We start from the raw sequence: 25202 nt of genomic DNA, 5'->3' as shown, positions 1-25202 counted from the left end.
GGATCATCAGAGGAAAAACAAACCACAAGTACTTGGAATTACACTGCTCAGCTATTCCCAGGCTCTTTGGTCAGGTATTAAAAGAAAATATAAGATGCTACATAGACTTCACGAGGTAATGTGTTGTTTGAAAGTCTTCCACTAATATTGGAAATATAATAATTTTCCCCAAAATTTTGGGTTCTCTAATGTCAAATGCAATTCTAAGTAGTAGACAGAGATGATCTGCTATGATAATAATCAATGCCACTTTTTGAAAGGTTACTATATGTCTGGTGATATGCTAATTATTCCATCATTTAATCCTCATAGCCACTCTAATAGAACTACTAAGCAACTCTACTTAATAGATGAGGAAATCAAATCACTTGGAGTTTTAATAGGGTTCCATAGCCCCTGGGGTCTATCTGGACTCAAAACCTGCACTCCAAACCACAACTTCACACTCAAGGTAAAGGAAAAGAGAAGATTAAAAAAACAAAAGGCGTCAATGTTAGTAAGATGTACAGGGGGGAGGCATTGCTTTACAGTCCTCCAAACTAAAATATAAATTCATTGTACATTTTTCTAGCTTGGAAAGAGAAAGAGACAGAGGCTGGAGAGAGAGAAAGGGAGAGAGAGATTCTTCTTGAATAAATGAAAAGTATGCTATTAAATCCTGCATACTCAGGATAGAGTACCCCACAAATTCCAGATTCAAGATTTTTCCACTCAACACTTCAAATTATTACTGCAATTATTTTCTAAATACACATATGAGCACCAGCATATTCCATCAAGAACACAAATAGAAAATCCAGCTTTTCTCCCTGTTAGACTGTAGGAGAGAAGACTCAAAGTACTGAAGCATCCCTAGGTCTAGTTCCCCGCATCACACCCTCCACATGCCATCAGCCTTTTCTCCTAGTGCACACCAGCCTCTCTTTTCACAAGACATCATCTTCACATTCACCAGAACAAAAATGTCCCATGGCCTTACTGACTGGGGATCTAAGCCCTACACATGCATCCTTCAGTGACACTATCCATCTGCTTGCCTCAGAGAAACTCAGGTCATCAGTGGTATTCCAAGCTAGGAATTGCTCAGACTCTGCTTGTTTTCATAAAAGTAAAAAACAGGCCTATTTCTGAAGTACTCCAGTCAAGACTTTTGAGCCCTGTTAAGAGGGCAAAAAGCCTTCCCTGAGTGTATATGGTAAAGTGCTATTGGTGCAGCAAAGAAGAACATTCTTTCACTCACAAAGAAAATTCAACACGAGGCAACCTTGGCATACATAAGGTGCACATTTCAAGAGCACCCACAGGAGAATTTAAAGGATGAGCCTCTTGTCAACAGCCTGGAAACTACAACAGTAAGTACATTGCCCTGAGATATTCAAGCAGAAGGGTGGTTCACTTAGACCAAACCTTATACTGCTTTGAAGCTATAGAGGAAAATGCCTAGCAGAAATTTTTTGTTTTGTTTTTTAAGAAAAACTGTGAACTTGCACCTGTGCACAACATCAAAACTGATCTACTTTCACTTCTTCAAAATGAACTATACAAGATGTCAACTCCATTGAGAATACTACAACCCCATTATTCAATCTGAAATATTTCAGGTGTTCATTAAATAGTTGAGAAAAGAGAGAAGGCAGAAAGAGAGGAAGAGAGCTAGTCAATATATGCATTGAGTACAGAGTAGTGAATGAATGGCTTGCATAGGAAGGCTCTTGGTCTTCTCACAGCTATTGCTGCCATTACTACATTCAAGCTCTTAGGCAAGTGATTTAATTTCTTTCAACAGAAAAATAAAAGTCATGATAACAGTAACCTATGAAAGGCTGTATCAGAGTTAGGGTCATTTAATAGAAGAGGTGCTAGGAACACGTAGCCAGGAGACCTAGTTTCCAAGCCCATCTCTACCATAATGTTCAAGGTAACCTTGAGTAAATTACTTCATCTTTCTTAGGCTCATCTGTAAAATGCCATATTGGGTTAGATTACACTTCCTCTAACTTTTCTTTCAGTTCTAATATTCTATATGATACAATAACTACTTGATATCCTTTCTAATGTTGGAACATCTGGTTTCCATGCTTGTCTCTACATATCACTTATTTGATGAAGATAATTACAGTCAGGTGTGATGATACACACCTATAATTCAAGAGTCTGAGGCAATAAAATCTCAAGTTTGAGGCCAATCTGAACTACACAGTGAGAACATGTCTCAGAATACACAAATACGAACCAGTAAGAAGTTTTATTGTCCACAACTACAAAAGAAAGTGATCTAGTAAGCTAAAATTTTGCTATAATGCCAATTGCCCCCCAAGTATCCCATAAAAAACAAGTGGTTTAGGAATACATGATACCTTTTGGCCTGTAAAGTATTATATTCTAAAATATGAAGGATACTTCATACTGGTGAGTAAGAAGATGATGGCAGCAATTTGAATCTAAATTTCTCCACGCATCCTCTTTTCAAAACCTACAAAGTTATGAAGAAGTACAAATTAAGTCACACATAACTCATGCCATCAACATTATTGGGAGGCATAAAATATGGCTAATTTCAAGTTACTTATAAGTAAAACTTTTTGGACTTTTAATCTCTGGATGCAGAATCTGTGAATGTAGGGTGAGGGGAGGCTTAACAGACTCTGGGTAGGGGTTAAGGCATAATCTAAGCATAGATAAAATCACCTTCAGGAAGAAAAAATGCAACATTAAATGCCAAAATACAAACACAAGCCAGTATTTGGCCATAGGGAAGAGTCTTAAAAATGAACAAGATCCAAAGTGGCAGCCTTTAAAAAGTATCACTTCCATAAGAGAAGAATATTAATTGAGAATGGTTTTTGTTTCTCAGAAATACAGCAATGAAAGGAAAGAATGAAGAGGGAGAAATTAAGCATTCAGTAGATACACACACACAAAATAAATAAATAAAGCATGAGACAGATTTTAATTTGATCCTTCCACTTTTACCCTCCAACACACAAACATCCATTCAGAAACTTGTATTTCACAAACTGACAGGAAAGCATATTCATGACAGAGTATTGCAGCCCATGAAACATCCAGGAATAGAGAAACCCCTGTAGGAAAAAAACACACAAATGGAAATAGAAACACCTCAGCTAATAAAAATTCTCATCAAATAACTGTGGAAAATAAAATTGTAATACTCTAAATTGAATTAAATGCCTTCAAGAAGCATTTGGAGATACACATACATACACACACATGTACACACACTTGGAATAAGGAATCAGAAATTTAAATACTAAGAAATGAACCAAAAAACACAGGATCAGGGAAGTAGCTCAGTGGCAGAGTTCTTTCCTTATATGCACAAAGCCCTGGGTTTAGTCCCAGAATGATAAAGATAAATAATGATGATAATAATCATAATAAATTACAAGTGGTAAAATTGGGAATAGATCTGAATGAAAATTTAATAAGGAAAATTGAACAAAAGCTGGAACACATCTACGAGAACAAAAATTACATAAATTTAAGGAATTGGAGAGAGATTTAAAAAGGTTTCATATTTGCATATTTCTATAGAAAGAAGTTAGAAGTATTCAAACAATTTGAAAAAGGAAAATAAAGCAGGAGAATCTGTCTACCCAACTTCAAAATTTACTATATAGAAACTAAAATGAAGACTGTGAAAATTATGGAGAGATAGATAGATGGAACAGAATAAAGAACCCAGAACAGATCTACATAAATATTTTCAACTTATTTTTAACAATTGAATAAAGGACAGTTAGACTTCTCAACAAATGGTGCTGGAGTAATTGGACAGTCATAAGCAAAAATCAAATAGGTCTTAATGTAGTGATCCATTAATGGTTGTTTAAAAAAATGTCAAAGGATCACAGACTTAAATGCAAAACAAAATTATAATACTTTTAGAAAATAATATCCAAGGAAAATTTCAAGAGCTAGGTCTAGGTAACAAGTTCTAAGAGTTGAGAACAAAAGCAATCCATAATAGGAAAATAAAACAATAGACTGGACTTGATCAGAAATTTTAAATGTTGCTTTGCAAAGGCCCTATTCAGATCATGAAAAAACAAACTACAAAGAGAAATATTTACCTACCACATTTTCAAAAAGACTAAATATCTAGAATATATAAAGAACTCACCAAACTCAACAATTGAAAAATAAAATGGGTAAAAGATGAAGTGGGATTTATCAAACAGGATATCCAGATGGCAAATAATCACATGAAAAGATGTTCAATGACATTAGTGCCCAGGGAGATGCAAATGGAAACTACAATGCCGTATCACAGCATACCTTTAAAACTGGCTAAAATTAAAAATAGTGACAACGACAAAGCTGGCAAAGATTCAGGAAAACTGGACTACTCATCCACTGCTGATGGGAATGTTAAATGGGATAGCCATCCTGGAAAATAGTTTTACAGCTTCTTAAAACCTATCTGTGCCATTACCTTATGCAATCCTGGGCATTGATCCCAGAGAAATGAAACTATATTCATGCAAAACATCTGTACGTGAATGTCTACAGTAGCTCTCCACACACTTCCAGGTCCTCTTCAACTGTTCCCTTCCTCTTAAGACTATTTTTAAGTGGGTATAATTTACACTTCTCCTATTTTGAGGTGTGTAGTTCAGTGGCATATGTACATTTGCAATGCTGTGCAACCATTACTACCGTCCATCTCCAGAACGCTTCATCTTGTCAAATTGAACTTTGTTCCCATTAAACAACTCACTCTTTCCCTCTCTCTGTAGCCCCTGGCAACCTGCATTCTACTATCTATCCTGATGAATATGACTATTCAGGTATGTTATGTAGATGCAAATATACGATGTTTTGTCTTTTTGTGCCTGGCTTATTTCACTTAGCATGAGGTCCTCAAGGCTTATCCATGTTGTAGTATGTGTCAGAGCTTCCTTCTTTTCTAAGGCTAGATAATATTCCATTACTTATGTATACCACATTTTGTTCATCCATTCATTTGTTAATGACTTCGGTTGTTTCTACCTTTGGGCTATGATGCTAGTATAACACATGTTATAGATATCATTTTGATTTGATATGCAAAAAAATCTCTTTGAGATCTTGTTTTCAATCCTTTGGGGTACATAGCCAGAAGGGGAATCACTGGATCCTATGTAAATTCTATTTTTAATTTTATATGAACTCTCATGCTGCTTTCCATAGCAACTACATCATTGTACATTCCTACCAACACCACACAAAGGTTCTAACTTATCTGCACCCATATCAACACTTGCTATTTCCATCTCAGTGGGTGTGACATGGTATTTCATTATGTTTTTATTTGCATTTACAGATGATTAGTGGTCTTGAGAATCTTTTTTCTATATTTCTTTTAAAGAAATATTTATTAAAGTTCTTTGCCCATTTACATGGCTGTTTATTTTTTGATGTTGTTATACAGCAGCTTGTTTTTTTAGTGGTGGTGCTAAAAAACATTCTACCACTGAACTACATCCCTAGCCCAAGTTTATATTTAATAGCCAAAAAAAAAATAAACCAAATATCCTTCAAAGGTGAATGGTTAAACAAAATGTGGAACACTACTTGACAACAAAATAGATTGGAGTGTTGATAAATTCAGCAACTTGGATGAATATTTGGAGAATTACACTGAGTGGAAAAAAGCAATCTCAAAAGGTTATATGGTTCCATGTATGTGAACAGGTGAGTGCTTGTTAGGGGTTAAGGACAACAATAGGGCTGAAGAAAAGTAGGTATGGCTATTAAAGGGCAACACTAGGGATCCATGTAGTGATAAAATTGTCCTATATCTTGATAGTAACAATGCAATATCATGGTTATGATACTGTACTACAGTCTCACAAGATGTTACCATCAGAGCACACCAGGTAAGAAATATACAGGATCAATCTGTTACAATTACATGTAAATTTACAATTTTATCAAATTGCATGCTACAATTTCAGGTTGATTTATAATTATATCAAAATTAAAAGTTTAATTAAAATAGCAAAGAAGATAAATCAGGAAAACACAAATAAATATAGCATAAAGCACATTGTAAATGTAACGTAAAACAATATAAGAGTGTTGAGCCAAGTATATCAACCACATCAATAAACAGGCTTCAGTCACCAATTAAAAGAAAAAGGATTTTCAAACTGATTCATAGAACAACATCTAACTCTATGTAATGATATGAGTCAAGTCTAACATAATGCTTCAAAAGACTAAAAGAAAGAAGCAATATAAATCAGGTAAAGTAAACAAAGGAAAGAAAAGAAATGCTACTACATATGACTTAAAAACAAAATCAATCAGTTAAATTTAATGGCTATATATCAAACTTTACATATATTTTCCTTTATTGTTATGCTAGGTGGGGGTACATTGTAGCATTTACAAAAGTTCTTACAGTGTATGAACTATATCACACTTGAACTCACCCCCTCCACCACACCCCTTTATCCCCCCCGCACCCAGTTCATAGAACAGTTTCAACAGGTATCATTTTTGTATTTACATGCATGTCTACATATTTCTGCACCATATTCATCCTCCTACTCCCTTTCATGTGTGACCAGTGTCAACTTTACATATTAACAATAAAGAAGAAAGCTTAGAACTACTGAAATGAGTTACATTGAGGGTAGTCAAATAAAATAGACCATCCCACCACAGACACTGCATAGACAGTGGTTAAATTTGGCATAAGACATGTTGGATGTTATGAAAACAAATATGGTACTAAATTTAGTCTCTCAAGAAGAAATTAACAATCTCATTGAAAAAGATTAAAAAAGAAGAAATCTTCTCAGTGTACATGTCTAATTACCAAAATTGGCCACATGTTATGTCAGAAAGAAAATTTTAGTAAAACTTCATGAAGTATAAATATTATAAGCAACAATCTCTAACAACAAAGACAAATGTAAATTAAAAACAAAAAATTTTAAAGGCTCTTCCACCTAAAAAAAACTATTAAGTAATTCTTGGGGAAAATAGGCAAAAAAAACCACAAATTACATATATTAAATTACAAAATTCATGGGGAAAGTATTGAAAAAATGCTATATATTCAATCTTAAGGGATTCATAGCATTAAATATCTAAATCAATTAAAGTGAGAGAATAAAATAAATTAAAATGAGAGAATAAAAATAAATTCAATTCTCAATTTAAAACTCTTGAAAAATAAAGCAAAAGAAATCACAATGAGGGTGAAGAGGGTGAAGAGGATGAAAGTATTCTGCATGTATACATATGAAGACAGCATGGTGAAACCTGTCAAACACTGTTTAAAAGAGGAAGGGAGAGGGAGGGGGGAATGGAAATATAACGAAGGGGGTGAACTTGTTCAAGTTACATTGTATAAATGGAATTATCACAATGAAATCCCCTTATATTATTAATGTGAAAAAATCAAAGTGCATAAAAAAGAAATTGCAATGAAAATATCAAATATAAAAATAACTCTAAAACATATGAAAATATATTTAACTTCTTAATATGAAAAATGCAAGTTAAAGAAAACACTAAGATACGATTTCTCAGCCATCCAAAATAGCAACAATTCAAAATCTAGGCAATGCGTTGCTTGTCATGGTGTGAGGAAGCAAGTGCTCCCATATATTGTTAGTGAGAGTGTAACTGGAATGAATATGCAAAGAAATTTAGCAGTATCGAACAACCAGCGGCAGTTACCCTTTGACCAAGAAGTTTTTCACTTCTAACAAGTTATCCTAAAAATACAGCTCTAATAACAGAAAATAATTATACATCAGCATGTTCATGGTAACACCATGTTAAAAATCACCCAAATGTTCAAATACAGATATTAGTTGAACAAACTTAGTATATATGCATAATAGAAAAGTAGGCAGTTGTTTTTTTCACAAAGGAACCACATACATGAGAAATAAATAAATATATATACACAAATGTACATGAAAGAGAATTAAATATATGTATATATACATATATAATATGCTGTGTTTCATGCAAAAATAACAGCAGTAAAACATACATGTATCTTCTAGCTTTTGCAAAAAGAAATAAAAGAAGGATAAACCAGAAAACTAGTAAATTGTTTACCTAAGGAGGGAGGGGAAGAAAAAGGAGACAAAAGGATAGAGAAGGAAATATAAGTTTATCTTTTAGCCCTATCTACAGAAAAGACCTAGAAACAATGACATGCTAGTAATACATGCACATTTGATATGTAGATCTTAGTTCCTAATATCGTTCTCCATTAAAAGGAACCAGAGCTCCATGGAAAAATGACTAACTCTGCTTGGGGCAGAGAAGGTATAAGGGTTGCCTGAATGTCTTAGTGATCAAAAAAGTAGGAAAGTCTGCTCTCAAGATAAAATGATGGAGATGTGTGAAAAGACATAAGAGCCAACTTGAAGGAATTCTCACATGGAAAACTTAAGCAAATGTACATAAGGATAGTAATGAATGAATTCTAATCCACTAAGCAAAATAAGATTCAATGAGTTCATACTGATAACCAAACAAACTGATAAATGGGGTAGACAACAGAAATCTTCCTTATAGTCAAGTACCAACTGGTAAGTGTGAAAGGAATAGTTGAATTAGAAAAACAAACATTTTGCACTCAACCTAATAAAGATTTATATGAGCACAAATTATTGTAGCTGTAAATCTAGGGGAGACAGTTTTATGAGGAATAGGTTGTTTTTATGATCATAAAATATCTCCCCCCACAGATTGCTTTTAATTGAAAGGAAAAAAATAACAGTAATTACACACTAGAGAAACCTTGACCAGATGATCAAACTGGTCGCCAACCAACAGAATAGATGCCTGTGGAGGTAAGAGAAACTCTGATGATGCAGTGTTACTTATGGAGTGTTCCAGCAGATAATGTGTAACTGGAATCTAAACATGAAGAAGCAGCACACAAACTCAAGTTGAAAAAAAATTCTACAAAACGATTGAACTATATTCTTCAAAAATGCTAATGACATGAAAGAAATAACAAGGAAAAATAATCATTTAGATTAAAGGAGACTAAAAGACATGCAATTAAATGCACTATAAAATCCTGGACTGGATTTTGTACTTACTGGAAAACAACAAATGTTCTAAGGGCTATCATTGGGTAAATCTTCCATTTGGACTGTAGTATTAGATCAAAATGTTTTATTAATGTTTTGATGGTGCTGCAGTTATGTAAGAGAATACCACTGTCTTGAGGAAATACATATTGAAGTGTCAAAGTTTAGTAAAGAACCATGATATATGAGACCTGTTCAAAATTGGTTCAGAAAAAATAATGAGGGAAGATGGAGGAGAAATGAGAAGGAGAAAATGATACAGCAATATGGCAAAATGTTAAGCACTGGTGAACCTAGATACAGAGGAATACTCTAACTTTTCTATAAACATGCAATCATTACAAAATAAATATCTGGAAATCAAAAACTCCTATAGAGTAAACTTAAGTTTTGTTTTTCAGAATGATTCGATACAAAGCCCTTTGTAAAAATGGTAACATTTTTTCTTGAAGAAATAGAAACTTGCTATAATAAGTCTATAATGTACTTGTTCAAATGTCTTTGTTCTTGTTACTGATTATTAATATTTTGCACATAAGATGTCACTCAAAGTTATTACCTAGGGATTCCTGTAGAAATGAGCATTGGACTCAGACATAAGCAGACCTTGATCTGCTGTCACTCAATGTGACCTGTACAAAAGATCACCTTGCCTGGACCTTGGTTTTCCCATTTGCAGAAAAAGAACAGACAGTTTTACAGGATTGCAGTGAAAATCAAACAGTATGTATCACAGCACTCTGAAATATGCAAACATGTTACAGATATGCACTTATCCAGCAAAGGTCCTTGATTAATCATTTTCATTTGGGTAGAACAGGAATGGTCACAATAAAACCATTCTGTAAAAATGATTTTTCTCCTAGACTATACCATCTAGAGGTCATATTTTTAGTCCCATCTTACAGATATGTAAGAGATTTTATATATACATATATACATACATATACATATACACGTATGCATATATATAGATGTCAAAAGATAAAGAATTCAACAATCTCAATTGCAGAAAGAAAATCAGGATGCTAATGTGTCACCAAAACACAAAGGTCTTCTCATACAAATACTCCAATTTTCCCTGCTAGAATGTGCTTTTTTATCAATATTCCTTATCACTTAACAGCTTGATAAAAAGCCAAAAAATATAGGATAGAGAGGAAAGAGAAACAATGCGAGCCTACGGATGGTTCTCCTGGACATTCTTGGCATCTGTACTATTTTCAAGAATCACATTGTATGAGTTACCAGCTATCTGCTATTCTTCCTTTGAAACATAAAAACATTCTGCTATATTTAAAGCTGAGAAGCTAAATGACTTAACTCCCAATTTTAATTAGTTTACATCCACCAAAGAAAGTTCAGTGAAAATTAATTTTGGGTTAATTTTGTCAAAACCTCTGTTTTCCTTTCTTAGAAAATTTGCTGTCATTCTGAATACTCTCCCCTAATTAACCCCAATTTCTTTTTTAAAATTTAATTTTCAAAACAACCATTCATGTTTGCAAATTTTTAAATGAATCAGCTGAAGACTGTTCTCATACAACAGGAAACCAAACCCCACCCACTGACCCCACTTTGGGATTCAGCTCTTGAAAGAATCATTTCTTCTAGAAGAGACCAACACCTCATGGAGTTAAAGATTAGAGCCATCAATTAGGGCTTCATATGCATCCAAAGGGAACTATTTACAGTGATTCATTACAATATTTATTGAGTACATACTATTTTCAAGGGAGCTTGCCAGCTGATGTGAAAAATACAGCCCCACTCTTAAGGTTTTCACATTAGAAGAGGTATAAGTAGTGCAGAGAACATAACTGTAATGTTAAGTTAGAAAATGGCAAAGACTGGAATAGAGAAAAACAACATGATTTAGGAGCTGGAAGGGACATATTCTCTTCTTCAATGGCTTAAGTTGTTTAGGAAGAAAAAATGAACTATTACTGATTAAAAGATAATTTATTCTACGATTTGCATAGCTAATACACACAGCAACAGTAATAGTTACCCTTAGAAAATACTTGCTGGTTCTAACTCACATTGCTAAGATTCTACAGGCATCATTTACTAAATGATACCAACATCCTAAAAGTGTTACTAATCCCTTTACAGTCATAGTAAAGGTGGCTAAAAAAATAGTAAAGATTTTCCCAAAGTCATATGATTATGAAGTTTAAGAAGAGAGATACAATTCAAGAACCATTGCTTTCTCCTCTATCCCTCATTAGATCTCCTTAGATACCAAGGGTAACAAGTCCTGCCTCTAATGTTTTCACAAGGGGGACTTTTTCCAACATTCCCACACCAGTCATTTCCATACGCCTTTGGATGATGGCTTCTAATCACTAGAGCAGTCTTCTAACACAGTTATACCCACTGATATTCCTCTTTCGACCACAGTCCTAAGACCCATTTCTGCTTCAACGGCATGTTCCAGACAGGTGCTCTGCATTCGTCTGGATGTGGCAGCAACAATCCAGCTCAGGAAACATGCCAGATGTTCTAACAATAGATGTTACAGTTATCTATTTTTACTCTGGCAGCTCATTGAGGTTTTTTTTATCATTTTTAGCTATAAAATATATAGAGACACTCTTATAGGAAAGTCCTGTTTTCCATGAAAAACTTTCACTCTACCAGGCATGAGCAGCTTTTCTCTTGATTTGTGTCTGAACCATGAGAAAAAACATCACAGATGCAGACTGCATTGCTCTAAGAACATATGCATGCTTTTAAATCACTTTTATCTTATTTTTTTACTAATGTAACCCTGAAACATAAAATATGTCCTTTTTTTCATTTGCTGTTATGGGAAGAACAGATGGTAAAAGAGTTAGATTAAAGTAATACAGCATGTCCATTAAAATAACCCCCACTGTTAAGGATGCTCACCTCAAACAAGAGTCATGTTTACTGTAAGGAGTGGCTTTGGCTTACACATTGGAAATTGCCAGATTTTTTCTCAAAGATAAACATAAGAATAAGCAAAAAAAGAAAACAAAACAAAAACAAAAACTAATGTCAGAATCAAATGCTTTTTTAAATGACAATAATGTAAGTTGTTTTGCTAATCTGAGAGTCTGACTACACTCATGTGCCTATGAACATGTAACTGAACAACAGGCAAATGATAAAGTTTGTTTGTAACCTGAAAAAAATCACAGGATCTAAAAAACAACTAGCTGAAATTGCAAAGAGAATATTAAATGAAGTTATTTTCTACATTTCTGCACTCCTACCAGAAATATTTTGCTGCCACTTCATCTCTAATTTATTGTCTTATTAATAAACAGCAAGGATTATTCTATATATTTTATATGCTAAGAAAGGTTAGGTGTAATGTGAGTTCTACATAAGCCTCACAAATAGTTAGCATTAGAAAAGAACCCTCCTGAGACATTTTTATGAAATTCAGTTTAATTTCATATGCCTTAAAAAGAGTCTCTCTGTCTCTCTCCTGTCTCTGTCTCTCCCTCGCTCTCTCCTCTCCCCTTCTGTGGCTGGAACCCAGAGCAAGCATTCTACCTCTAAGAATATATTCTAAAAATAAATAGATATCAATTTTGAATCACAGACATTTTTTAATTTTAATCCATATTTTGGCTATTTTTAACTCAAGAAATATTCTGGCAGGAAATCTTTCATACCTGTAAATTCCCTGATAAAACAGAAACATAGGAAGTTTTTTTTTTAATATGCCTCAAATGTGGTTTGAAATGCCTCCTCTTAATCCACCCCCCACAGTTCCAAAAATGTTCCTGGGATTTGGTTCGCTCATTTTTCTCACAGAAAAGTAACCACAGTCGACATCTCGTTAGCTGTCAGAGTGATGTGCAGCTGGAAGGGAATCAGCACACCAGACAGACCAGGGGCCGGGTTTCCTCCAATGTAATTCTATAAGGAATCGCCTATAGGGTTCCATATGGAAAGAGCTGTTCCCAGACCATGAAATCCACAATCCATCCCATTTGTAAATCTAAAGGTGAAGTCCTAAAGACTTGTTAGCATTTTAATCACAGTGAAGATTTTAAGCAGGTAATACTAAACATTGAATTACTATTTAATTAAACCCTTTGCATCATAACATTCACAGCTGTAAATGATCAAGAATATCCCCTTACAAAGAGAACACAGAAATAGCTCTAACCCACTGGGTAAATCCTGGGTTTCCAGGACCAGTAGCATTAATTTAAATGGTAATCATCTTCCATGATGGGCTTCGGCCGTGAGCCAGAACCACTTCGACCCCTTCCTTCACTGATACTCTGATTCACTCTGATTTTCCAAATATGAGTGGAAGAGTTGATGGGCTTGAATAAAGGGGTACAGGTGGTACCACCTGCTCCAGCCCCTTACTGCAGCTTTGTTCTGGGCCTAGACAAAGGAAGAGCTGCCAAGCTGCTCTTGGCAGTGTCTTAGAACTGGGCTGACAGGTGGGCAGGCAATTACTGGCGTCTACACACGAAGGAGGAGATCTAACAGTTCTGTGATTTTGCGAAAAGAAATTGAAGCTAGAAGGCCCTCTACCAAGTTAATCCATTTCAAATTGGTGAGTATAAATGGAAGAACAAGTCTACCTTTTATTCTAAGCTAAACTCTGTAAAGATTAAGAGCACTAAGAATATAAACTATATACCAAACAATATACATCAGAACCTTGCAACAGCTTTACTGAGATATAAGTGACAAAACTGTCATATATCTGAAGCATACAAAATGATGATTTGATATAAGTTCACATTGTAGAGTTATTACCACAACCAAATTAGGTAACTTATCCATCACTTCTCTTAGTTACCTTATTTTCTGTGTGGTATGAAAACAGTACTCTCAGCAAATTTCAAGTGTGCAATACAGTATTTATTAATTGTAATCACTGTGCTCTAGACTAGATTGTCAGAATTTACCCAACTTATAAATGAAATTTTGTACCCTTTGACCAGCATTTCCCCATTCCTTATCCCTAACTCCTGGCAACCACCATTCTACTCTGTTTCTATGAGTTTGACTTTTTTAGATTCCATAAATAAGTGAGATCATGCAGTATTGGTCGCTGTCTGGTATATTTTACTTAGCATATTGAACTCTAAGTTCATCCATTCCTATCACAAATGGCAAGATTTCCTTCTTTTCATGACTGCATGATATTCCATTGTATACCACATTTTCTTCATCCATTCATCCATCAACGGACACTTAGGTTGTTTTCATGTCTTCACTACTGTGAATCTGGGAGTACAGTACCTCTGTGAGATACTGATTTCATTTCCTTCAGGAAGATATCAAGAATTGGGATTGTTGGATTATACAGTAGTTCCATTTTTAATTTTTTTAACAACTCCCATTTTCTATTTTCCAAAATGGCTGCACCAATTTATATCCACTAATGGTATACAAGGGTACCCTTTTCCTCACATCCACACCAACATTTGCTATTGCTTGTCTGTTTCATAATAGCCAATTCTAACAGAGGTGAGTTTTGACACATTTCTCTGATGATTAGTGATGTCGACCACATTTTTGTGTACCTGTTAGCCATTTGCATGGCTTCTCTGGAAAAATGCCTATTCAGGCCCTTTGCCCTTGTGTTTTTATTCTATTGATGAGTAGAAGTTCTTTATGTTTTTTTGGATATTAACTCCTTGGTGTGCAAATATTTTCTGCCATTCCAATGATTACCTTTTCATTATATTGATCAATGTAGTTATACTTGTTCATTTTTGCTTCTGTTGCCTGTGCTTTATTTTGGCACCCTTGACTATACATCCATGGGTTTATTTCTGGGCTTTCTATTTTGTTCCACTGTTATTTTCATGCTAACACCATATTGTTGTGATTGCTACAGCTTTGTAATATAATTTGAAATCAGGAAGTGCAGTGCCTTTAGCTTTGTTCTTCTTTCTCAAGATTGTTTTAGCTACTCAGGGTTCTGTACTGATTTGAAGATTTTTTTTCCTCTTTTTGTCTTGTCTTTTTCCTGATCTTTTTTTTAAGACAAAAAAACTTTTAGCAAAGATTTATTTCAGTAACAGGATAAAGTAGGAAGAAATGGGAAGAAAAAAAAAAGGCGAAACATTTCCTGATTCCCACATAGGAAATGAGTGTAAAGACTCCATTTCTTTCTGATATTAATGATCATTAAGTATGCAGTTAGCTGTGGGCTAGTCATTTATGGTAGGCATTATGTTAAGGTAAATTCCTTGCACAACCAATTGTAAAGGGTTTTTATTAGCTTTTTTGTTTTTGTTTTGTAGTACTGGGGCTTGAACTCAGGGCTTTGTGCTTGCTAGGCAAGAGCTTTACCATTTGAGCCATGCTTCAGTCCTTTCTGCCTTTTTTTAATTTTGCCTTTCAGATAGGGTACCATGCTAACTTTGCCCAGTGCCAGCCTTGAACAGGGATCTTCCTACCTCAGCCTCCCAAATAGCTGGGATTTGTAGACATGTGCAACCATGCCCAATTTGTTTTTGAGAAAGGGTTTCACTAGGTTTTTCTTCAGTCTGGCCTGAACTGCAGTTCTCTTGTCTCTGCCTTCCACATAGCTACAATTACAGACATGCACCACCATGCCTGGCCCCAAGAGTTTTTATTATGAAAGGATGTCATTTTTTCAAATGCTTTTTCTTCATCTATTGAGATAATTATATGAATTTTAACCTTTATTTTGTTAATATGATATATCAGATTTGTTGATTTGCATATGTTGAGTCATTCTTTCATCTCAGGGATAAATCTCATTTGATCATGGTGCATGCTATTTTATTATGCTATTCAATTTCGTTTGCTAGTATAGTGTTTGAGGATTTTGTATCTATGTTCATCAGGGATCTTGACCTGTAATTTTCTTTTCTTGAAGTGTCCTTGTCTGGCTGCAGTAGCAAAGTGCTGGTCTTGTGAAATTAGATTGGAAATGCTTCCTCCTCTTTATTTTTTAGGATTGAGAAAAGATTCAAACTAATTCTTCAATAAATGTTTTGTAGAATTTACTGGAAATACCATGTGGTCCTGGGCTTGCTTTCCTTGGGATTTATTATTTTTTTTATTGCTAATTCAATCTCTTTAGTCATCATTGGTCTATTCAGATTTTTCTTCTTCTACTACTTCTTTTTTTTTTTTTTTGGTAGTACTGGGGTTTGAACTCAGGGTCTTGCACTTGCTAGGGAGGTGCTCTACCACTTGAGCCATGTCCCTAGCCTTTTTCACGTGAGCTGATTCTCAGATAGAGTCTCACATTTTGCCCAGGGCCTGCCTAGGACAGTGATCCTCTAAGCACCACCATGCTCAGCTGGTTTTCTATTTGTTCATGATTCAGTCTTGATAGGTTGTATACAAATTTACCCATTTCTTCTAAGTTATCCAATATGTTAATGTATACTTGTTCACAGTAATCTCTTATGATCCTTTGTATTCATGTGGTATCAATCATGTCTGCTCTTTCATTTATATTTGTTTGTTTGTGTCCTTTTTTTTTCTTGGTTAATCTAGCTAAAGGATTGTCAATTTTGTTGATCTGTTTAAAAAGTCAGTCAATTCAATTTTGTTGATATTTACTATTGTTTTCTTCCCTATTTCATTTATTTCTGCTCTAATCTTTATTTCCATCCTTCTGTTTTGTGCTTAGTTGTTTCTTCATCTCATTTTTCTGTTAGATATAAACTTATATTGAGATCATTCTTTTTTGGTTTTTAGTTTTTTGTTTTTGCATTTTGTGTGCTGAGAATTGAATTCAGGGCAAGCATTCTATCACTGAGCTATGCCCCCAACCCTTATTCTTTTTTTTTTTATTAAAATGTTTATATCTATAAACTTTCCTGTTTGAATTGTTCTTGCTGCATCCCATATGTTTGGTGTGTTCTGTTTCTGTTTTCATTTGTCTTGATTTTTTTCCCTTTTAATTTTTACTTTGACCATCAGTTGTTCAGTGTGTTGTTTAATTTCCACATATTTGTGAAGTTTTCAGTTTTCCTCCTGTTACTAATTTTTAGTTTCATACCATTGTGGTCAGAAAAGATACTTGATATGATTCCAACCTTCTTGAATTTATTAAGTGAAGGATGGGCAGAAGCCAGCACCCCCCGGACAACAATGTCTGCCAAGGGAATACGAGGCAGACACTGTGGCCTTGAGGACCCACAACCAACTCCATCTTTTAATCCCCTCTAAAAGGTTAGTTTTGCATCCCCAACTAGTTTGTGGATATGTTCCTTGAGGACTTAGCTTTAACACTTTACTGTATAACATAAATGTTTAAGTAAATGCAAAAAAAAAGAAAGATCAAATTCAAAGTACAGAGGGCTCACCTTGTTGAGCAAAATATTTTCTAAAATAATACTCAGAGGTTCATATATGAACAGCATCTAAAAAAGCAAAAAGTGTCTGCTCTAATAATCTCCTGGCATTTCTCTAGGAGTGGTAGACTAATCCCAAATTTATACCTGGCCAGGAAGTGTGAACAAGCCTGTACAATATATGACTTCCTGGTAAGATGACTTCATTGTTTATGCAAACTGCATTAAGTTTTTTGTTGTTGTTATTAACTATCAAGGATTATATGTTCTCATGTTACATATAAAATGAAATGAAGGGATACCTATATTGGTAGTGACAAAAGTACTATGTGTAAAGGGACACCCTGATTATGAAATTCTTGCTACCTCCTTTCTCTATATCTTAAAAATTCAGGTTCTCAGGGTAGTAGTCAGCAGGTACTTTTGAGGCCAGAAAGAACCTTTGCAGAAAGAGTGTTTCTGCCTTCACCAACAGAAGCCAGATTGCTGGCAAAGAAAAATAAGAGAGTTCTGTGGGATTGTTTAAAGTAACAGATGTGGAATAAAAGCCTCCAAGTGTTACAGTGTATCTGTAGCAAGTAATAAAATATTTTCAGATTTCAGAAGTATACACAGGGTAATGATGCCCGGCTACTAGGGAATGATGCAGTGTGTTAGTTGGTACTGACTAGGGAAAAGGCAAAAGGAAGAAACTAGGTGGCATGCACTGACTGTACTAAATATCACTAAAAAACACACAAAGGTGAGATGTTCAAGAGAAAACTGGAATCAGAAGGCAATTATTCATGATTGACATGGCCAACCCATAGCAAAATAACTTTCCACTTGTATATGAGTAGCCATGGCTAGTTGCATAAAAATAAGAAGATATTATAGCAATCTCCAACACATAGGTCTGAAAAATAAATTCTATAAACTCAGTAGTTCAAATTCAACAGAAGTATTAAAAAATGCATTGCTTTTTCATGAATACAAGTCCCACAACAATGAAATAACAATCATCACAATGACAAGGTTGCTGCTTATAAACAGCACAGTAGCTGTGTGCAAAATCTATGAAAATTGGTATTTGTTAGAGTGTAATATTTCTTATAACAAGTTTTCAAAAACCATTCAGAACAATTCTACTTCAACCTACCCTATCCCGAGTAACACACAGAGGTACAAAGGTGATTGAGTCATTCATTAAGTGACCGTAATAGCATCAAGCCTAAAATTATCCTTAAAGGCATCTAATGCCACCAGGGAACCTGAAGTTCATCTACTACTCTGCACACAAACCTGGTGTTCGTGCATGCAAAAGAGAGTTTCAGGGAAAAAAAAACTGTGCATGCCTTGAATGTTCACATAAGGGTGCCTAAATAGTACCAAAAAAGCAGTGCAGCCATTTGTCAGACATCTGTTAGAAATTTAGAGAACAATACATAATAGCTAGAAAAAACCTAATAAATAACATAGAATCATTAAATTACCATTTACTTAACTAATAAGAGGCATGACATATTACTCTCTGAGCTCAATTTTACTGTGGAACTGCTTTTTTGAAAAATCTGATGGTAATTTGTATGTCAAAATATGCAAAAAAACAAGAAAGAAAAGACTACTTTGGAAAATATGTACAGAAATACTAAAATTAAATACAGTTAAAACCATGATTCAGTCACTAAAAAAGAATGCATCATGTATCTATTAATGCATATCAGAAAATTCAATATAAGTTTGTCTTGAACTGAAAGCAAGCTGTAAAAGTACAATTTCAAAATAATTCTGTAATGATAAAAGTATATCAATAACAAGAAGAGGATACAAGAAGTCAAGGATAAAAAGAATTTTATCCATTTCTTCCTCTGCACTGCCTCTTTTGTCAATAAAGAACCTCACTTAGGTCTTCATAGATTAACATTAGAACTACTGAAAATTTTCCCCTAAATAGTTTTCCTTGCTCCATCATATTAATCTTCTCATGTCCTATTCAAAAATTTTTATTCATTCTCCAGAAGACAAACTCTATACTCCTTGGCCCCCATATATTTGATACCAGTCTATCTTTCCAAACATATCACTCCCAGTCCTCATTTAGAGAGAGCAAGCCCCCATTCTCACTATGTATTCCTTTATTTCTGCATAATCTTAATCTTCCAGAAATCTCCTCTCCCTTCCCTTATTCCTATATGCCTGAATCCAATCCTCAAAGCCAAGCACCCACACCTTCCTTAGCCAGGCAGAGTTCATGTTACTGACAATATCCACAAAGTCCTTTGTCTATGTCATCTTTTATACACTTCTTATTCTACCACATATACAGTTAAGTTACCACCTTAACTGTACTTGTAAAACTTAAGGACATTTTTATACCAATTCTTTATAGTCTATCACCTTTTGTTCAACCCATAACCCCCAGCTCCACAATAATCACAGTAGCATCTCTCCAAAGCAGATACTCAGCTAGCATCTGCTGAGTCAAAAACACATAAGAATAACAATGTGTAAGCTACAGTTTAGTTATGCATTAATGACATAAGGATAATTTGAATCAAATAGTAATTTTGAGAAGCTAATATTTTTCTTAAAAATTTCTGAAGATTTAGGACACATGATGGATGGATTTCTAAGTTGCTTTCTTCCAGCAGAAACAGTGACGAGTTTGCCTTGGATCTCATGCTTTCCCAGTATGCCCCAGGAAGACATTCTCACACCATGACAATTCATTGCAAATGCCTGTTCATTTGTCTGCCTATACCAGTAGCTCTTCAAAAGCTAGGATAGTGTGTTCTGTTTCTGATCTATATATGTCAGCAGCCCACACAATAGGAATTCAGTCAGTGGTTGATCTAGTTCCATGATTAGCTAAAGACAATTTTTAAAGTAACTATTACTAGGCATACAAATGTTAAGTAAATTTAATTTATGACTGTGCTATTTCAAATGAGGCATATGACCAGAATTCTAAGGACTATATTTATACAAGTAGTAACCAAAAAAGAAAAAAAGAAGCACATCAAGAGAAATTCTATCAGGTCATATTGGGTGTATATGAGTGTAACTTTTATACATTACAGAGCATTATAGAAAAACAGAATAGTTTTTAGAGGAATTTTCCTACTTTTTACTCTTCTATTTTTTTAAAACTATAGAACATAGTTCTATAGTTAATTTGAAAAATAAACTCCTCTCCACCCAAATACACACAAGGAGTAGTCTAATTATAATTTAAACATTTTTTAAATGAGCATCTACTGTTAGAGTAAAGAAACAGAAATTTTAGATGTTGAAAGCTGAGCATGAAAGAAAACAAGCTAGACAATGAGGATTTAGAGGTTAGAAAGGGAGGGGTGTGTGTGTGTGTGTGTGTGTGTGTGTGAGCTTAATTTCTGTGCAACAAAAGACAAAAACAAACTCCTTCTTAACTTAGTCTTTCCTAGCTTAAGTTCTTGTTTTAGCTGTGTGCCCAATACTCCTATATGTTTAAGAAGAAGACTACTCAAAGGCACAATCCATCCTTCCAAGTAGTAAAAAGAGGAAGTAAAACTCATTTTCCAAGGTGCAAGATAGTTATAAGAACAGCTTCCTGAACTGGGAGCATGGTTCAAGTGGTAGAACACCTGCCTAGCAAGCATGAGGCCCAGGGTTCAAACCCCAGTACCAAAAAAAAAAAGAGAAAAAAAACCCAAAAAACAAACTTCTCAGTAGACATCCTATAGAAAGTAGCTCCCATTACAGTGATTTTTGACTACACTTCATACCTCATAAGTTTTATGGTTTGGATATGAAATGTCCCCCACACCAAGACTCATGTTTTGAACAGTTTGGTCCCCAGCTAGGGGTATTACTTTGTGGAGGGCTGGAGGAGGAACACAGCTGGAAGAAAGGCACTGGGGGCAAACCCTTGGAGATGTCTTGTGGATATGAACAAAATAATATAGCTCTGGCAAGTAAGGGAATAATCATTTCTATATCCACCAGATTGCCATTTTTACTTTAAAAATTAAAACATAAATGATAAAGACCACCTGGATATGCAAATGACTCAAAACCACTTTGGTTTTCTACTAACTAGTAATCATCTCCTGGTTTACCTACAGTGAACTGCAGGAGTTTGGCATGGGCCCTCTTACAGAAAAAGATGGAGGGGAGGTGATCACAGGGCACTGGGAGTGGGGAATCCCCAGTGCTATCCTACTTCCTTCAGGCCAGGAGAGCTGCACTGATCAGAAAAAATTTATTTTTCCTTCCAAGAGCCTGGACTTTATTTGCATTTTGCAGTGTTTCTAGAATTCCTCCTTTGGGTCTCATCATCTCACCACCTTGCAAAGATGAAAAGAGAGTTGCTTTTCCTACCATTACTACCATCTGGAAAGTCCTTTCTGTTTCATTCCCCCTAATAAATAGTCAATCTGTGCTCATATCTCATCGTGAAATGGATCCTTCATTCTTTGCTTCTACCTCTTAGCTTTTTTCTTTTTCAGTAACTGTCCTAAGAATCAATTTTTTCTGTATCAAGTTCCTGTTTTCTATATTTTATTATGCTGACTATGTCTTCCTGTTAATCACTGTGGGAGGAATAATTAGGATCAATGCCCTTAAAATAACAAAGTCATGGCTTTGACAACTAGACTTTCATGACCTTTATATAAATTCAGTAAACCACAAAATCATTTCATTTTTTACTAGCACTATTATTTTAAAGAAAGAAGAGGAGGAAAAAGATAATTTTAGAAGACCTTCCAGATTTATAGAAGTATTGAATCTATTAAAACCAGATGATTGATTCCAAACAGTTTTAATACTTCTTCAACTTTAAGATCAAACCCGGTCACAAGGAAAGAAAGATGCAAAATGTCAAAGTACTTACCTGAGGGTATGGGGAGGTCCTGGATTTTGACTTTGAGCTGGAGAGACGTGACTTCGCCCCCTTCCTGTTGTCAGTCATGGTGGGGGTGGAGCTGCTGGCATAGGAGAAGGTTGGTTTGGAGGCTGAGATCTGGTCCAGAGAGAGCTGCAGCCCTTTGTATTCTGTGTCTCTGCAGCGTGGGAGGACAAAGCCCTTAATCAACCACCACAGGAAAGGGATCCATGAATGCTCTCATCAGGAGTGACAGTGATCCATATGTGAAAAAGTAAGCAAGCAAACTTTAGTCATGCTGGGGGAGTGGCTCAAGTGGTAGAGCACCTTCTTAGCACACCCAAGGTCTTGAGTTCAAACCCTGGGGCTACCAAAAAAAGCCATATAATTACTTCCACAAACACATGGATCTTTCTAGAAAAGCTTAACATATAATTAATGTGTGTGAATGTGGCTGCCACAGATATTACAGCCAAATTATATGATACACTCATGAAAAAGTCTTGATTTTAAAATGCTTTTTCATTTTTGTTTATTAGGTAAGTAGAAAATAAACCTTAGAAAATAAACCTTTAATCAAACTTCTCTGAGCTTTTCCTCTGACAGTTTTCTATATGGAGTGAACTCAGCAAACAGGCTGCTGATGTTACTTGACTATTGACAAGAATGCCTCCTCTCAGCTGTTCCAAGAACAATCATTTTGGTAAATATTCCAAACATTCTCATAGCTCATTAGCATAACCAGACTTATAAGTAGCTAAAAATTCCTTTCAAGAGGCTAATTCAGGTCCCTCAGGATACATTTTACCAACAGCTTTTGCCACTTGCTATCCCTCCCTCTATTCAATAAACAGTTTTTGAGCTCCTAACATCAGTCTTTGTGCGTGTGGAGATGTGAGAATACATCAGATATCTATAATCCCTGCCCTTGCACAGATTATAAGCTACAATTATAGTTTATTCTAGGAAAAAATTGTAGACATACATAGTAAACATATCTAATAACTGCAACTGTGATTTGAATGGGCTAAAGAGTTTATGTTAGGAAGTTCATGACAAATGTGTTACTTGAGCCACTTAGGGGCTGAAGATGACAGCCACGGTCCTGCCCACATGTACAGTCTCCACAACCTTTAGGCAGCCATGGCTCTTACCTGAAAACTCAAGTTTTCTTAAAAGGGTATTAACCCTTCCCACTGGCCCCCAAATAAAATGTGTCAGTCTTCTTTATGAAGGCTCATGGGAGAATTTTCTTTCAGGTTCCAGAACTAGCTAGGCTACTCCTGAGTAATTGAACTCTTTTTATCTCATGAACACTGTGAACCATGTAACTCAACATGCTTCCCTGTGCACTAGAAGTCAAAAGGCCCTGAGCCCCAAATCTGATTTGTAATCACCTCCAGCAAGTCCACAAGTCTCCATGGCAGGTATTTTGTCTAGCAAGTTCACTGGCTTCCTTTATTTTCTAATCTTATTTTTCCTTTCCTCTAATTCTTTAATGGGTTCACCTTTTCAAAAATTTTACATGCTTTTTAATAGTTCTTATATTAAAATGGACATATTAAACCTAATAAATTAATGAAATTTTCTACATATATATGTGTGTGTGTGTGTGTGTGTATATATATATATGTATATGTGCAAGTGGCATATCCCATAAATCAGCAAATACTACTTATCTTTTGTTCTTTTTCCCCTTTCAGTTCTTCTACAGCAATATTAGGCCAAAGAACAAGTATAATTCAGTACTTTAAAACTGCTATAAAAGTAGATTTTAAATGTTCTTACCACAGGAAAAAATTACAAGTATGTGAATGCATATGCTAAATATCTTGATTAGGCATTGCACTATATACATACATATGTACATGTACATATACACACATACATACACACACAGGATATCTATATCCTGTTGTATACCAAAAACATGTGCAATTTTTACTTATTAAAAAAAAAAAACCTTACAATCCAGGCAAGAAGTACCTCAAGTGAGTAGAAACCAAAGCCAGTCAAAACAAATCTAATAATATCACTGCCACAGAGTATAGTGCAATGAGGTCTGTCAGCAAATTGCAATATCTTTGTATCAAATACAGTTGATGTCCTTATTTGCAGGTTCCATATCAGTGGATTCAAACAATCTTGGACTGAATATACTTTTTTTAATTGAATGGGCTGGATGTGTGGCTCAATTGGTAGAATCCCTGCCTAGCAAGCACAAAACCCAGTACTGTCAAAAAATTGCATTGGAGGGCTGGGTGGCTGTTTATGCCTATAATCTGAACCATTTGGAAGATAGAGATCAGAAGGATCATGGTTCAATGCCACACAGTCTAAAAGTTAGCAAGACCCCATCTAAACAAACCTGGTGGTACACATCTATAATCCCAGATGCACATAAGACCTAGGTAGGAGGATGGTGGTTTGAGAACAGGTTCTGCCTAGAAGTGAGGGGGAGTGAAGGGAGAGGGAGGGGTGGGGGACAGGGGGGAGAAATGGTCCAAACAATGTATACACATGTGAATAAATGAATAAAAATTTTTTTAAGTGTGAGATCCTATCTGAAAAATAACTAAAGCAAAAAAGCAGTAGAGCATTTGCTCATCAAGTGCCAGGCCCTGAGTTCAAATCCCAGTACTACCAAAAAAGAATTAAAATTGCATCTGTACTGGACATGCACAGACTTTTTTCCTTGTCATCATTTCCTAAACAATAAAGTATCACAACTGTCCACATAGCATTTATACTGATTTAGGAGCATACAGAAGATGTGTGTAGGTTATATGCAGATACCACACCACTTTTACAGGGCCCTTTGTGGACTTTGGTATCCAGGGGGATCCTGGAACCAAGCCCTGCAGATCTGGAGGTTGACTATGTTCCCTTAGTGGATTTGAAGTTCCCAGAGGACAAAAGCCAAGAGATATTTTGGCTCAGTATACTGTATCACACAGATAGAAGCTCAGTTGATAAAAGTAAAAACAAATG

General features: G+C 35.1%; 1 protein-coding gene across 2 annotated transcripts in view; it reads right to left on the bottom strand.

Annotated features, from left to right (window-relative positions):
* Sim1 (SIM bHLH transcription factor 1) overlaps positions 1-25202 on the bottom strand; it is a 73609-nt gene that overhangs the window by 9104 nt on the left and 39303 nt on the right. For both annotated transcript variants that reach the window (XM_074077836.1, XM_074077840.1), the window contains exon 10: positions 22221-22389. In XM_074077836.1, coding sequence (XP_073933937.1) covers positions 22221-22389 — 169 coding nt within the window. The remainder of the gene's footprint in view (positions 1-22220; positions 22390-25202) is intronic.

This window comes from Castor canadensis, chromosome 1 (genome assembly GCF_047511655.1).
Source record: "Castor canadensis chromosome 1, mCasCan1.hap1v2, whole genome shotgun sequence".
NCBI classification, from domain to species: domain Eukaryota; kingdom Metazoa; phylum Chordata; class Mammalia; order Rodentia; family Castoridae; genus Castor; species Castor canadensis.
This window is presented reverse-complemented; position numbering and strand designations above follow the sequence as displayed.